The sequence below is a fragment of the Protopterus annectens genome, chromosome 13.part0 (assembly GCF_019279795.1).
Source record: "Protopterus annectens isolate FY-2018-M chromosome 13.part0, PAN1.0, whole genome shotgun sequence".
Classification (NCBI taxonomy): domain Eukaryota; kingdom Metazoa; phylum Chordata; order Ceratodontiformes; family Protopteridae; genus Protopterus; species Protopterus annectens.
In genome coordinates this window covers 165,713,565-165,731,153 of record NC_056747.1, presented here as the reverse complement: position 1 = coordinate 165,731,153, position 17,589 = coordinate 165,713,565, and the positions used below count along the sequence as shown (strand labels likewise).

Genomic DNA, 17,589 nt, shown 5'->3' with positions numbered 1-17,589 from the left:
GTTACAAAAGGAGTGGAGGAAAAAAAAGTTTTTTTTTTTGCTCTCAGAAATGAGTGCTATATGACATTGTTTGGGGAGCACCAAGATATTGACCAGCTCCATTGCAAGGATAAAGCCCTATGACCCAAGTGACCGAATGTCTTTGGCTGATATTTACATTTTGCAGTTCGAGCACCTGTTGCAGGTGGGAGGAGGGTAATGATGCTGCTGAGATACCTCTCTTCAGAGGGGAGGGTGGCTTGTGCTCTGTGCATGCTTACATAATGGAATCATCGTTGGAGACTAGGGATCATGCACAAGTTATGTCTACAAGAGAGCAGAGCCTTTTATGTGTACACATAGGCAGGTACATGCACCGCAGCACCCCTTTGCCCAGCAACCCCTTGGACATTTCAAGTGCATATGCATGAGAACATTAAGGCTTTAAGGAAAACTGTTAGTCCCTGCACAAGCGACAGCATCACTCCTGGCTGACTCAACAGTCGACCATAGAGAAATGAGTGGGCTAAAGGACTCCTGCTCTGTGAAGAGTGAATGTTAATTGGCGGGAAGGAAGCTTAATGATCAAGGAGATGTCAGGGAAAAATGGATATTGGCCCATTTATGAGAGCAAGAGAGAAAATCCTAAAAGAACTCTAAACTGAGATGTCTGCTTAAATTGATGGTAGCTTAGGTGGATGCATTTCGAAAAGAGCAAGGGAAGTTCAGGTTTAGTGGTCCAGGTAAGAAAACAAGTTGATGTCCTTGTCCTGCAATTAATCTGGCACAATGCTTCCTTTAGAGGAACTTTGTTCTAATGATAGATGCTTTGTTTGTGGGATATAAAAATTTCTGGGACTTCGGCATGGTTTTAGAGGAGGCGGACCTCAAGAGAATGGTTGTCATTTTGCTTTGCAGGTTATGGAAACTGTGCTGAGACAAGAAGAACTCCTTAATTGGTCCATCACTCAGTTCATCATGTGATATTTAAGCATGGCGACAGACTTCTACCTGTTCTGTACACAAGTGATGCTGACCCAGCAGTGAGTTACAAAGATGTGTACCCACCAGATTTTATATCTCCCAACTATTAAGGAAGGGGGAGCGTCTGTTGTCTACCCACCCCACAGAGGATGCAGACTATGGGGCCTCTTCCTACTCCTAATATCAGAAGTAATCTTGCATATAACACTGGGCACCCTTCTCTTATTTTTTGGGGGGCACTCTCTTTAACATTTGTTGACCGGGAAGGTCAGACTAGGACAGAGCTTATTTTCAGCGAAGGTCCAGGGAGAAACACTCCCTATGCATGCCTTTGGAATATTGACGGCCTTTGATTGGATTTATTCTACCTTCCACTAAAGGTCATTGTTTTTCTGAGCACCTGATCTGCATACCCTATAGTGATGCACACTGTGATATAAGAAGCTTCACATTTCAGTGAATGTGCTGTTTATGATCCCACTGGTTCTTTTCCACTGTTTTCAGATCTACTGTATGTCCTGACTTGTGTTGTGGAAAAATTACTGCTTTCATTGCTTAAAGCCTTGAAAATATTTGGTTGCCTTCAAATAATATACCATGTACTCCCAGGGAGATGGTCATGAACAGAATGCAGTGCAATATGAAGTACTACCTTAAGTGCTAATTATTCACAACAGCCATTTGTAAATGTCTGAGGGGAAAACAGTCTGGCTTACCTCATTGTTGGGGGGGAGCATGCCTGCTGAAAATGGTCAGCATTGTGTTTTACGTAGAAAGTCCCTCTCACAGCCTTAGACTTTAGTGCTGTTCAAAGATGAAGGAAAACGGAGTAGATCTTGATATCATCTACCTAGAGGTTATGCCCACTTCAAAAGTGTCCCTGTAGTCCCCCGTCTGTAATGACCAGACCCACATATTACAGAGACTTGAAGTTCTGCCTGTTTTCTGCTTTGAGTGATGATTAGGGGGTCACATCTTAACATCTTATCCTGGAAGAACTGAGCATGTCGGTGAGCTCACATAGTTGTTCCCTCACATCTTCTGTGGAGCTTAAGACATAGAAACTGTACCATTTCTGGATCATCCAGAGGTGAGATACTCTAGAGATGATTCCATTCGTCACATGGGAGAAGATCATCCTCCTCTTCTGTTTCGTGCAGCAGGGTGGAGAGCTGGGGTTTTTAGTGGACATCTCTTCACTTTATGGAGTGGGAGTCTATTTTCTTTTCTGGCTTTCCCTCTGATTCTGTCCCAAAGTTTAGAGAAGAAATTGACATAAAAAATAAATATACCTCAAGGCTTGTGAAACAGGACAATGCACTTCAGCTGCTCCATGTTGAAATCACCATAGGCAAAATCCAATACCACTTCCTTACAAGCTGTAGGTCCCCCCCTGTATGACACAGGAAACCCATACCATGCATTTAAACTTACTAGAATTACTAATCATCCAACCCAATACCATATTCTGGGTGTTTTTAATTGCTCCACTATTAACTGGAAATCCTGTAAGACACCAAATGTGCAGGCGTAGAGATTCCTGGATTTTGTAAACACACTCCTGGACCAGATAGTCAATACACGAACCAGGGGTGCAGCCATACTGGATCTGGTCCTCACTAATATGTGAGAGTGCTGCACACCTCCTACTGTAATTTCTTCCCTGGTAAGGTCAGACCACAAAATGGTCTCTTTTAAAGTAAAAATAAAACTGGGACCCCCGACTAAACCTGGAATATTCAGGAACTACTCTTAAGGCAAACTTTCTATTAAGTGATAACCTGGCAAAATTTCAATCTCCCGTAAACCCAGAGAACACTGCTGTCCATACAGAATTGTTCACAGAAACCAAGTACAAACATGTAAATAGCTGCATAGAGGCAGCTGTACCCACCAAGAAGTAGTACAGAACTAACAAAAAACAAGCCACCCTGGTGGAATCACAAAATTAATAGGCTTTTTAACAGAAGGAAGAAAATTATGGCAAAAATTAGGAGGTGCAGCACCCAGCAGGATAAAAGCACTCATCAAATTAAACAGCTTGGAGGACAAATAGTCTACCAAAGCCATATTTTAGGTAAATTTGGCCTCCCAGGCCAAGGACAACCACAAGGCATTCTTTAGCTATGTCTGCACCCTCAGAGGCAATACATAGTTGTGTGCAGTGCCCATTGTAAATGGAGCCACATATACTGAGCCAGAAGATATAGCAAACCTACTGGCTGATATATTCAGCTCTAGCTTTACCCTTCTCTCACCCTGAACCTTCCCTCAGGAAATACCATCAAGTTTAACACCCCTTGCTAGCACTAGGGAATAGGTCCTTAATGCGCTCTGTAACGCCATGAACACTGCATCATTGGCCCCAGACAGTATCCCAGGATGCCGTCTAAATTTATTTTTATTTATTTAGCATTTGTTTACCGGGAAAGCCCGACTGGACACAGGTCCTTTCTCAGCGGAGGCCCAGGGAGAAAAGCTCCATGAGTAACAGTAAACTTTCATGCACGCATTACAATAATCTATAAAGTTAAAATGTAGAATACATAAGAACATACAACTTTGTTGCATCTTGACAACAAAACCTAGGCTTTGAACATAGTTAGTACTATTTGTAGGTATGACATGTCAAGATGTAAGGTTAAGACAGGTCAGTAGGAACAAAGGATTAAACACTGGGAAAGAAGTTGCATATGGTTGGGGGTGTACTGTGATGTATAAATAAGTAGCATGGAACATGACCTATCAGAGCCTCTGGAATTACTGTTTAACTCTATCCTGCAAGCAGAATGGAGAACAGCAACAGTTTCCCCTCTGCACAAAGGTGAGTTATCTACAGACCCTGGAAACTACAAGATCCATAAATCTCACTAGTCTCGTATGTAAAGCCATGGAAAGAATTATCATGGAAATGATCAGTAGTGATGTAGTAAACCTCCAGACACTGGATCCGACCCAGTTTGGTTTCGTCAAGTGTAGATCATGCCTATTCAACATGGTGGATGACTTTGAGAAGGTAACCAAAGCAATGAATGAGGGAAAAATGGTTCACACTGCCTACCTTGATGTAGCCAAGCCATTTGACATAATACCCCACTTGGGAATTGTTGATAAACTCGGGAGATTAGGTACAAACTCGTATGTCACCCGGTGGATAGCCGACTAGCTCACAGACAGAACTCAGGAAGTTAGAATTGGGGAGTCCACCTCTTCAAAGAGGCCATTCACAAGTGGAGTCCTTCAGGGATCTCTCCTTGGACTGCTCCTTTTTGGCATTTACCTCTCTGAAATCAAGGTCAATGTAAGTAGTCTCTAGCTGGCTAAATTTGCAGATAATTGCAAATTAGGAGCTGTCATTGAATCCCACAATGACACGAACGTTCTCCAGGAGTGGCTGATAGACAAACAACTGGTGTTAGAGCCATGGACTAGAACTAAATGCCAAGAAGTACATAATAGTATCCTTTGGGGAAGACATCCACCCCGGTAACTGTCATATTGACACACCTGTTAGAGTTGACTTCAGTAGTTGGGGACTTAAGGACACAAGCAGATAGTAATCTAGCCTTTGACCATCATGTGTCTACAGTAGTGAGAAATCATTCTCTGTTGCCAACGTATAGGCAAAGATGCGGCATCTTAAGTCCAAGGAAGTCATTCTTCCTCTGCATTTGGCAGACCTAACAGTGTACGATGCCCCCTTTGGTATGTACCTAACCAGGCATATCCAACAGTTGGAATATCCACAGAGGTTCCTCACTAAAATAATCCAGAGCGCAAGTAAAATGTCCTGTGTAGACCGCCTAAAGGGCCCTATCCCTGTATTCTGTCTCCTATAGGCTTTTAAGGGTAGATCTATGCCTGGCGTACAGGGTATTGTCAGATGCCACTCTGATGGATCTTGTACATATCCACAAAACAAACAGCAGCAGTGTTACCCATTCTAAAGACTTAAACCTTGCCTGTGATATAAATAGGACATGCTCGAGAGATAGATATTGTATCCCAAAGACTACCCTGTCTATGGAGCTGTCTCCCCATCCATGTGAAAGAGTTCCTCCGTAACCCAATTCAAGTGCAGCTTGGACCATTGGATGGGGAACCGGAAATTCATCCCTGGTTTGGCACGTTTCTAATGGACACAGGCACCCTGTAAATGGTTCATTTCCCAGCCCCTACGTACATTTATCAAGGGTCTGAACTTGTCAGAGATTTGGGATGCATGGCTAGGCTTAAAATGGCCCTTTGCTTAGTAAACACTTGTGAGCCTATAATGTTACCTTCATTATCCATTGGTAGCCAATCAAGATATGATTTCAGCATCCCAGATCCCAGGTAATACTGGAAATCCTTCTAGTCAAAGCCAAGAAAGTCTCCCTCCTACATTGCCTTATGGCAGGGTGTGGGGTTTCATTCTGGTTCACACCATTGTGGAAATGAGGGGACTGTCCAGTGAGATCTAACTGTTGCATAGCTGCCTGCAGATAGCTTCCTGACTCATGCTTGTAGAAGAGCAGGGCTCAAATCACCCTGATAGTTCCTTAACACGATCTCCTTTCAGACGTCCTTCATCCTAGTGAAGGGAAGCAAATCGGCCCATTTGCAGTGAGAGGGATAGAGGATTGGCAGGTAGTGGGGGGCCAAGAGATGCAAAAAAGAAAGGCTAATGTTTAGTACATTTTCTTTGAGTCCTCTTTCCTGTTAATATTACCTTTAAATATTGGGCAATATGGGGTCCGTACAGGATGACCTATTTCAAGACAGGTCTACTAAAAAAAATAAAATCACTATTACGTAGAGCTTCCTAGGTTAATCTTGTTCAAAATGTTGTGCATTGTTCATTTCACATGAGTGCATACAGTTTTTGTACAGGAGCCGAGAAGTAGCCCATTGTTTCTTAAATGTCATATTTTCTCATCGACTTTTCCAGACCTGTACTGCTGAGGATAATATAAAACAAGGTGTGTTCCAAACTAACCGCTCCTGTTCCTTACAACAAAGTAGGTCTTGACCAGCCATAATTTTGTACATTACTTTTGTAATTTTCTCAGTATTGTATTTTACACTTCCTGTCTTTATTCATATGTTTACTGTTGCTGAGCTGTCATCATCTGTGTTTGTATTTTCGGTGAAATTCTTTTAAAAGGAATGGGCCTAATGTGGAACCTTGTAGAACACGATAGTTGTGTTTTACAGTTCAGAATTACAACTCTCCTGCGGCCCTTGCTTTCTTGTCCTTCAGTTAGTCATTCACCTGTCCTGCTTAAGTACAGGTGTGTACCTGCTATCTCATTTGATTCAGTATCATTAGCCTGATTCAGAGATGTGTTGTATACATATTTCCAAAAGACATGATTGTCTTGTAGTAAAACCGTGCTAGTGTATGTCCTGGTGAAAAATATTTCTAGAGGATGTTCTTCAGAATGTAGGGCCAGTCTTTTGCCATAGTGATCATTCACAGGCAATAAAGATAACAGCTGCAGAGGCATAGCTGACATACTTTTCCCGTTCCTTGCTACATTACAACTTGCATCACTCAGGTGACTTTATTCAGAATTAGAATGGTTTCCATCCTTGCTTGAGAACTGCCAATCAGTGGACTTGTTTACATGTTCTATTTATTATTTTATTTTATTGCACATTTGTTGACCGGGATAGTCTGGATTATATATGTCCATTGTCAGTGGAGGCCCGGGGAGAAAAGCTCCAAGGTAGAACATAAGTAAAAATCCCAAAATGATTACAAGTTGCACACAGTTTACAGGCTCCAGTTGAGCAAGCAGGTAATATAATCATACATTTTTAAAACTGTTTTGACTAATTGATTAGGCGATGTAACATGATTACAGACTATAGAGGAGGATCTAGTCGGGTTTTGAACAAGGACATTGCCAGTGAGTTTTAAAGTACAGAGTGAGGCATTTTTTGAACCGAGTAAGAGAGTTCAAGAGTAAGATCAGCAGGAAGAGTTTCCAAGTTTTGTCAACAGAGTTAGCAAACAGTCTCCCCAGCAGAGTTTTTGATTTTGGATGTTAGAACCAGTAGTTTATAAGAATAGCGAAGTGACCTCAGGTTGCTATAAGGGTTGATGATATTTTTAAGTGTAGGCATATCAGGGTGGTTGAGAACTTTATGGGCAGTTATAAGCTGGTTGTACTAAAGTAGGCTAGGCCTTTCTAGCCATCCCAGAAGATTTAGGTTGTGACAGTAGTGGAGCCTATAGGCCGTGCCTGTTGCAAGTCTACAATATGGTTATAACAGTGGGAGAGTTTGCTAAGAGCAGATTTGTTCAATTTAGTGAGTAAAGGGGAGGCATAGCGAAGAGTGGAGAGTAGATGGGAAAGGGCAGTAGCAGTCCTAGCAAATGGAGTAAGGAAAGGTTTGATCTTATAGAGGGAGGCAAGATTTTTGTTAATGGTTTTGATAGTTTGACATGGATATCAAATTTGAGGGTGTTGTATATTGTGACACCTAAGAGTTTGGTTTGTGCATCTGGGGAGATAATGCTGCCATTATTAGATTTTGTGGTAAAGAATAGTGAGGAAGACTTACAAGGGGGGAGAAAAGAAGCAAGTTTGTTTTGTTAAGGTTTAATATCAGCTGACTGTTAGAGCCAGTTTTCAACTGTATTGAAAGTAGTCTGGGTTAATGTCATTAGATCTGTCGGGGAGGTGGCTGAACAAATCACGGTGGAATCATCTGCATACTGGATACAGGTAGCATTTCGGATGACAGTGGGAAGGTCATTAATAAAGAGACAGAAAAGAAGGGGTCCTAGTATGGAGCCCTGGGAGACACCTAGGGTGACGGGTAGATGGGTTGATAGTTTGTCCTGCCATAGTACGACATGTCTACCACATAGGTATGATTGGAACCATTGAAGCTCACGGCTATTTAGTGAGCATGCCTCAAGGATGTGCATGAGTATTTGGTGGTTGACCATATTGAAGGCCTTGGAGAGATCTAAAAAGAGGGCTGAAGAAAGCTTGCTGCTATTTGGGTTATGGTTTATGGTGTTCGAGAAGGATAGGAGGGCTGAGATGGTACTGTGGTGTGGCCAAAAACTGTGCTGAGAGTTAGCCAACAGCTTATTCTGGGTAAGATAATGCCCAAGTTGTTTATGGACATACTTCTCCATAATTTTAGCCAATGGTGACACTGTAGAAGTAGAAAAAATCTGTGCGGATCATATGTAGAAAAATCTGGGTGGATCATCTGTAACAAATATAGCTTCTTAATTGGTTTGATCCTGGTGACCCTCTTACTTTTGAGTTACTGTCACATCCTGCATAAACAATGTTATCTGAAGCAGGGAATCACACAGATAAATGTTTCTTTTATACTATAGAACAAGGCTGAGATTGATTGTGAACATCTGGTGATACTGGTATTCACTTTTCAGGAATACAGCAGGGAAACAGTGTCCTCTTGAAATAAGAATTCATAAATATTAACTTTCATTTTATTAAAGAATGACGTTCTCATACTTTTCTCCTTTTTATTTTAATTTAGGATTTCAGGGAGAAAAACACAGACTACATGCGTCCAGATATTGTTGCCTTGCTAAGGAGTAGCGACAGTGCTTATATTCGAGAGCTGATTGGCATGGATCCAGTTGCAGTTTTTCGATGGGCAATCCTTCGAGCAGCCATTCGGGCCATGGCAGTTTTTAACAGAGTTGGACGAGAAAGAGCTCAAAAGACTGCAGGTACATCTCGTCTGGAAAGGCATGAGAGAGAGAATTATAACCTGGAATGCATAAAAGTGCAACTGTTTTGTTAGAAAATTAAACTGAGGTCTGATTTCTAGCAGAGAATGGTTTAAGTAAGATAGGTTAAAATTAAAGCAACGTAGTGTAAAATAATGAAGCAGTAAAATTCGTGTTAAATGTATTTCAAAGCGCTCAGAAGTTAAAACCTTTTACACGTCCACAGACATGGATTAATGTACTTTATTTATTTTACATTTGTTAACCAGGATAATCCAACTGGACTAGGTCCATTTTCAGTGGAGGCCCGGGGAGAAAAGCTCCGCAGTTGCATACAACAATATTAATACAGACAAAAACAAACAGATGTACAAAGGTAGTGACATACAAACTAAATTTGCTGAGACTAGCTGTCATTAAAAAAACTCTCCATAATTAGATACAACAATGCTAAATACAACGTTCAAAAAATAGAAAGATGTGCAGTAATGCTGAGATTACCTGTCTTAATAGACTGCAAGTTTAGATTCAAGACATATGTTCTGCATTAGGTTAAAAATGGGCTGGATAGGAGGGAGACAGTATGCAATAAGTCGTAAAGAGATTGCTGTGTTATACATGGGCCGATCCAGGTTTTCCTGAGATGTGATTTTTTTGAATTGTGTGTTAGTTGTGGTAGAAGTTATGGTGGGGGTGGGAGGTTATTCCAGGTTTTAACTATGGTATGAGAGTATAGAGCTTTTCCTGCAGTGTTGTTGGCAGTAGTGATACAGAGAAGAGATTTATTAGAAGAGCGAAGGGGATGGCTGATAGAGTAGTTGGAGAGCAGTTGTTTTGTCAGGTTAGTTCAGGATGTTAAAGGCACAGGTTAACTGTTGGTAGTTGAGTAATTGAGGAAACTCACGCCATTGATTATCTCTTAATACATGGGTTCTGAAGGAAGAGTTAGCAAATTTTGCAGTTTTGTTATAACATGATTCAGTTTTGTCAATATCAGTTTTTCTAATATGGGTTAAGATTGGTGCTGCATACATAAGGGTATACAAAAGGTGAGTTTGAGCTAAAGTGATTCTTGCTTCATCTGTGAGAAATTTCTTGTGTCTATAACGAGTACCCATTTTTTGTGAACCTTTTGGATGGTTTGAGCTATATGAACATCATAGAAATTTTTTTTTGTCTATTTCTACCCCTAGCAGTTTAGTATGGGCTGAAGGAGAGATGACAGTGCCATTTCTGGATGTGATAGAGAAAGTTAGGGGAGTATATTTAGATTTATTAGGGGCGAACCAGAGTAATTTAGTTTTGTTGGGGTTAAAAATTAGTTGGGTGTTAGTGATCTAACCTTCAAAAGAGGAAAAGGATTCTTGGGCCAGCTGTTGTAAGGTAGTAAGAGATGGGGCAGAGCAGATGTGTCAAGTCATCTGCATACTATACAAGTGTGGCTTGTTTGGTGGTGGTATGTAGGTTATTTGTGACGATAGAGAAAAGAAGTGGTCTCAATATTGAGCCTTGAGGTACACATACAGAGGTGGGAAGTAGAGGAGATAATTCATCTTGCCATTGGACAGATTGCTGTCTGTCAGATAACTTTTGAACCAGGAGATGGTAGAGGAGGCAAAGGATAAGGAGGATAGAGCATCTAGTAGTTTAGGATGTGAGACATGTCGAATGCTTTGGAGAGGTCTAAGAAGATAGGAGATACAAAGTTATTTCTGTGATTAACCTGATTAGTAAGAGAGGAGAGTGGTAGTTGTGCTATGGTGTGGGCGGAAGGCGTGATGAGTGGAGGAGAGAAGATTATGTGAATTCAAGAACTGCATAACTTGAGAGTGAATACATTTCTCAAGAAGCTTAGATAAGGGCAAACGTATGGCTATTGGCCAGTAGTTAGAGAAATCATAGGAATTGCCACCTTTATGTAGAGATATAATGTATGAGCTTTTCCATATTTGAGGGACATAGGCTTCCTGAATAGACCAGTTGATAAGGATTGAGACTGGGTAAGATAAGGAGTCAACTGCTGTTTTTAAGAAGTTAGCAGGTATCCCGTCTGCTGCAAGAGTGGTAGGTTTCAAGGTAAGGAGGAGTATTTAAATTTTAGAGGTAAGAACAGGTGAGAGAGTGAAGGAGGGTTTGTTATGTGAGACTTTGGTAGCCTTACATGAAGAGTTATCTTTAGTAATGATGGATAAGGTGTTAGTTTTGGATAGCTGGGTGGACAGTGACTGGATTGCGTTTGTAAAGTGATGATTAAGTTGGGAAGCTAAGTCATTATCATTGTTGGGGGAGGTGGGGGCAGAGGTAGTTGTTTTACCAGGCTTTAATAAGGAGTTGATAGCTTGCCAAACCTTTGGGGGGTTTTTGAATGTTTGTTTTGGAGACCTAGGAAGTAATTTTGTTTATCTAATTTGGTTTGTTTTTTGGCCAGATTCCTAAGTTGTTTGTAGTTGTGTTTGGCTTGGTTGGAGCTGTCTTTTTTTCATTGCTTCCAAGCCTTGTCTAGCCATGGAGCATAATTAGCTTTGGCTTTTATTTTCCTGATTGGTGCAACTGAATTAATAACTTTGATAAACATATTGTTGAAGTAGTCCACTGCCTGGTCAAGCCCTTGGGTTCTTAGAGGTTCCCAGTTGCATTGTTTTAATATGTCGTTTAGGTTCTGTGGGTTTAAATTTCAGTCATCCCTGATTTGTCTATAGATTATAGGCTTTGGAATGCTGGTACGTTTCTTTAGAAGGAAAGTAGGGTGATGGTCACTAAGCCCGTCTGGTAGGCATCCTGTGTGGTAGTAGTGTTTGTAGCTGTTCACTAATGTCCAGTCAATGTATTGTTGTTGATTCCTGAATGTGCTGAAAATAAAGATTTACAGGATTTAATGCATTCTACTGAACAAGTTGGGAAGCATACTTTGCAGTGTGGTTTTGATTCACTAGATGCATCTTGCAGGGATGCTGTCACTGGGACTGTACTTAGAAGGCATGCTTGGCTTAAGGAGCAATCTTTGCCATATCATGTTAAAGCTAAATTGCTGGATGCTCCCTTAAATCAGGACTGCCTGTTTGGCAACAAAACAGTAGTAGTACTTAAAAAGATGGAGGAAAAAGCTAAATCTATGCAAACTGTTAAAGATTTCCTGCAAGTACAGCCTCCCAGATTTAGTAGGCATTGGGCCCCCTAAGAATTGGTCCTTTCCTGCCTCTTCCAGGCCTTCTCAGTCCAAACCCAGAACCAGCAGAACTCCCAGGCTTCAGTCCTAAGGTACGCACAGGACTAAGCAGTGGGGGCTCTCACTTCCAAAGCAGGGAGTATTAAGACCCCCCAATGGTAAACTGTCTCAATGACTTAACTTTAAAACCTCCAAGCCCTTCTCAACTGACTGCTCCTTTAGGGGAAAGGATTGCTCTATTGGCAAAAAATTGGGAACTCATTGCCCAGGACAAATGGGCTTTAAATATAGTTTCCCAAGGATACAGATTCCTCTTCCACACTTTACAAACCCCAAATGGTTGGCCAGATCTACCCCCAAATCAGTGGGCAGAGGCTCAAAAGCAAGTTCTCTCTCTTAAGTATCAGGGCTATTCAAACTGTCCTGGAAGAGGAAAGGGGACAAGGTTTCTACTCTACTTTTCCTGGTACCCAGAAAAGACCACTCCTGGCGTCCTGCCCTGGACCTCTTTATCCTAAACACATTTTTGATGATCCAAAATTCAAGATGCTAACTCTTCGCCAGTTGCTTCCTATGCTAGGCAAAAATGCCTGGTTGGCAACACTGGATTTAAAGGAAGCCTAACTGCACATTCCAATCAGGGAATCTTGCAGAAGATACTTGCGTTTCAAAGCAGGCTTCATGCACTATCAGGTCTCTGCACTACCCTGTGGCTTAACTATTGCACCCAGGGTATTCACAAAGTGCCTAGCTCCAGTCATTGCATTTTGCAGGCGAAGAAATATTTAAATACACCCATACCTGGACGATTATCTAATTCAGGCAAAAAGCCAGGACATACTATTGAATCATCTGGAGTTTGTACAAAAATTGCTAACTTCTCTGGGGTACACCATAAACGAAAATAAATCATATATTGTACCCTGTCAACTAATTGTATTCCTGGGAGCAAGCTTGAACACAACTTCCCAGATGGCTTTCCTCATGCCAGAGAAACAAGTTCATTTGACAGCCTACTTCAAAGTAATGGCCACAAAGACCCTCTTATCTGCAAGACAAATACTGTAAGCCTTTGGGGTTCATGGCCTCCTGCATCCTCCTAACTCCATATGCAAGACTGCATATGAGGAAACTACAATGGTATCTAAAAAGCCTATGGTGTCAACATTCTCAAGATCTCGAAGCAATGATTCCTATCATACCTTGCCTACAGATAGTTCCTTTGGTGGGCAGAGGCCTGCCACCAAAACAAGGGACTGCCTTTCAGTTTATCCCCTGGCGCCCAAACCCTAACAACAGACTCATCAGACTATGCATGGGGCGCTCACTTGGCAGGGAAGTGCTTTCGGGGCAAATGGAACCCAAGTCAAATGCACCTGCATATCAGTCAAAAACAAAACTGTATTTTTCATTGCTAGATACTGTTTCATTACTCTAATTGCATGTTTGCTGAATTCCTTAACTGTAAACTGCTTTTTCATACTGAGAGTTGTATTTTCTGTTTGTGAGCGCTCTATCCGAGCTTTTCTGAGCATTTTTGATGTTTTGAGGTTTCTGTGTCTAATCTAGTCTGTTTACAGTTAAAAGCATTCTCTAGAGTCTGCTTGCCCCTTGATCTGTTTTAAAACTTTCATTTAGTGGCTACAGCTAGGAACTGTAATAGTTTCCTTACCCCACCCTCCCTAGTGTTGTGGTGGTGTTCTACTTGGTGGCTTTGCAGTTGCCCACCCATACTGTATATGTGATCTGTGACACTCCTCCCAGTCTGGTGTCATTAGTTCATACAATCTAATAGAGAACATTTGTGAAGGCCAACCCACTCAGATTCTTAACCTTGAATTAACTTCTGCTCCAGGTTTCTCCATTTTCACTGTACTGAAAAAAAAATTCTAAGCTTGCTTCCCCTCTTTCCTGTAACAAGTCTTCTCCACATATAGATTTGCTGTATGCAGGACTGTTTGTAAGCTCCTGAGCGCCCCCCCCCCCCACACACACTTAACTAGGGTTAAACTATTCCTGGCGCCATAACGTCTGCTGTTCAAATTTTCCCTTGCAGCAAGGCAGCTTTTTAGTTTTAGCGCTCAGATCTGTTTATTTGAGCTCAGCACTTATTCAGAACTTATTGTAAGAAATAAATAAGCTACAAATTACTACAGCACTCAACTTTCCTCACTTGTCTAGAGGAAAACAGTTTTTAGTACTTAATAAATAAGCACCTATCCAGGCATGTCTAAAGGTCAGCTCCCGGTGTTTTCTCTTGTTTATCTGATGAATGTGGGCATCTTGGGACAATGCAGCAATTGCCTCATGTACACAGACAACCCTCTCCTCCTACCACCCAACACTTCGACCTGTGAGAGATGCACTTATATAGCCAAACTGGAAGCGAAGCTCTCTTCACCGAAGACTGGACTAGACAGTCAAGAGGAGAAGGTAAACACTTGCACAGCACCAAACTCATCACATAGTCCCTCAAAGCCTACACCACCAAAACACACACACACAAGCACAAAACACACACCTACATTCACGGAGGCTCTCAATAAAAATCTGCCCAAACAACCGGGACCTCCAAAGCAGAAATGCAAGCAACCTCCACTCCCCCAACACAACCTACATGACACATAGCCCACATACTCAGTGTGCCACTCAACTGCAGTCCATAAGGCATAACTTACCCAACACTCTAGTCAGGCACACTGATGTTCCACTCACCAGGCTAAACAAGGAGGAAGTTACTGTCAGCTGCCTGTCGGGTGCCAGGATCCGCCACATAACGCACGCACTCAGGTCACTCCACAACAAGTACAAATATGACTCTGTCATTGTCCATGTTGGTGTGAATGACCTGAGACGTACCTCCCTGGACTACATGAAAAGAGACACGGAGGAGCCCTCCGATCTTGTAGCACAGGCAGGTATGACCTTAGCCCTGAGTAGCATCTTGCCATCACCCAGAATGATACCACAGTACAAGGCCAAAATGATTGACTTCAACAATTGGCTAAGCTTCTGGTGTCATTCTAAGGGAATCCAGTATCTGTCTGCCTGGAATGACATGATCGACAGACCATGCTGCTTTGCCAGAGATGGCCTGCACCTGTCGCCCTTGGGATTCCAGATACTGGCAAAGGCTCTTGCCACCCCTATAATGCCTTTTTAGGCAAGGTTCAAATGACAAATTCACCACCGTAACAGGTACAAGCAAGAAAAATCTGAGTGTAATGCTACTCAATTCTAGAAGTCTAAACCTCAAAATGCACTCACTCAAGGCACTCCTTAAAATGGAGAGCATCGACATCTGTGCAGTGACAGAGACCTGGTTCAAAGGTCCAGAGAGCACCCTTCCATTACCAGGCTATAATTCATACCTTTTGGCCACCAAACCCGGACTGAAACACTAAAGGTGGAGGTGTGTCCATATTCATTAAGGATATCCACACCTCCAAGCTAGATGTTTAGCATAATGCATTAGAGATTATCCAAGTTCAACTAACTATGGGCAAAACTGCAATCCAGATTGTAGCTTGCTACAGACACCCCACCATGCCCCAGGATTCCCACTCCTCTTTTCTTGATACACTGGAAAATATTAAGGTACAACCCAACACCCTAATAATGGGTGATTTCAACTACCCCACCATTAACTGGGAAAACTACTCGTGTACCAGCTCTCTTGCTCAGTGTTTTCTGGAATTCATCAATTCCAATGCCTTGGATCAACTTATCCACACCCCCACCAGAGGCAGCAATATCCTAGACTTGATCATCACCAACATGGGCGACCGGTGTTCCACACCAAAGGTCAGCTCCTTGTTGGTCAGATCCGACCACAAGCTAATAACCCTAGACATCCACATCCTGCTCCCACCCCCATTAGGAAAACAACCATAAAAAATTTCTCCAAAGCCAACTTCAAGCTTCTTAAGACAGAAGTGGCAAACTTCACGACACCCATGCAGATGGACAATAGAGGTACGACTGCTGAATCCTACACAAATGCACTTTATAAGCACTTAGACGAGTGCATGGATCGTGCTATCCCTATCAGAACAAAGATGCTATCCTCCAAAAAAAGGAAGCCAATCTGGTGGTCTTCTGCCATAAACAAAACTCTACAACAGAATAAAGAAACTGTTGCAAAAAAGAGTAAAATCCCACGATTGGAGCAACTCCCTGGTCAGCCTCAGTAAGAAACTGAGATCCCTCATAAAATCCTCCAACGCTAGTTATAAAAACAAAATCGCCACTGACAACCACAAAGCATTCTATAGCTGTGTCAAGAATCTCAATGGCAACACTCAGATCTGCTCTGAGTTATAGCACAATGACTCTAAATATACAGAACCAACTGATATTGCCAACATCCTGGCAGATAGGTTCAGTGCTAACTTTACCCCTCTCTCACCCCCTAAAGGACCCATCTTTATACCGGAAGAATGCAGAGTTCCTGTTATCACGGCTGCACAGGTAAAAACCTCACTCTCCAAAGCCAAGAACACAGCATCCATGGGACCTGACAACATCCCAGGCTGCCTTCTACATGAACTACAGAATGAACTGGCACCCCACCTCAGTACCATGTTCAATCATAGCCTCACCTCAGGCTTTGTGCCCATTCAATGGCGCACCACGATGGTTATCCCACTTCACAAAGGGGGCCAAAACAGACCCCAGGAACTACCACCCCATTAGCCTGACGAGCCTGGTCTGCAAGGCCATGGAACATGTCATCATGCAACTCATAAACAAAGACATTGGAGATCTCCAAACTCTGGACCCCACACAGTTCGGGTTTGTAAAAGGCAGATCATGTCTCCTAAACCTGATAGACTACTTTGAAGCAGTCACCAAAGCCCCATAGATGAGGGTAAGGTGGTTCACATAGCCTATCTAGATCTCGCCAAGGCATTCTACAGAATCCCCCACTCTGGAATTATAGATAAACTCAGTAAACTAGGGATAAATCCCTATGTCACAAGATGGGTTGCCAACTGGCTTACTGACGGAACCCACACTGTGAAAGTAGTGGACTCCAAATCAGACTTCAGACCATTGACAAGTGGAGTACCACAGGGTCCAGTCCTGGGTCCTCTCCTGTTTGGTATCTACTTCTCTGAAGTACAGGCTAACACAGAAGGTCTTTGGCTAACTAAATTTGCAGATGACTGCAAACTAGGAGCCATAATCGAAACTCCTAACGATGTGGACATCCTACAAAAGGGCCTCACTGAGACAGATGCCTGATGTCAAAGCCATGGTCTCAAGCTCAATGCCAAAACGTGCATTGTCATCCCCTTTGGTAAAAATTCTGTACCCATGAACTACCACATAGGCAGTAGTCTAACACCGAAAGTGTGATAAGAGACCTTGGGACACAGGTGGACAGTAGTCTCTCCTTTGATAATCACTTCGCCACAGTGGTCAAGAAATCCTTCTATGTGGCACACCTCATCACAAAAGGTTTCTCATCCAGAAAAAAAAGGTCATTGTTCCCCCCTACTCATCACTCATTAGACCCATTATAGAGTACAACGCCCCTTTTGGTATGTACCTCACAAGACATCTACAACAACTGGAAAGGCTGCAGAAATACCTCATAAAGAGATTGCTGGCCTCAAACAGATGCCCTATGCAGACAGACTCAAAAAACTCCAGCTTTACTCCATCGCATATCACCTGCTCAGAGGCAATCTCTGCCTAACATACAAAGCTATGTCAAACCCAGAGCTGTTGAACATGCTCCACTTAA

The 17,589-nt window shown here is 42.3% G+C and overlaps 1 protein-coding gene across 1 annotated transcript in view; it reads left to right on the top strand.

Moving 5' to 3' along the window:
* MYO9B (myosin IXB) overlaps nucleotides 1-17,589 on the top strand; it is a 1,188,949-nt gene that overhangs the window by 274,666 nt on the left and 896,694 nt on the right. The window contains exon 11 of the mRNA XM_044054768.1: nucleotides 8,476-8,671. Within this exon, the coding sequence (XP_043910703.1) occupies nucleotides 8,476-8,671 (196 nt within the window). The remainder of the gene's footprint in view (nucleotides 1-8,475; nucleotides 8,672-17,589) is intronic.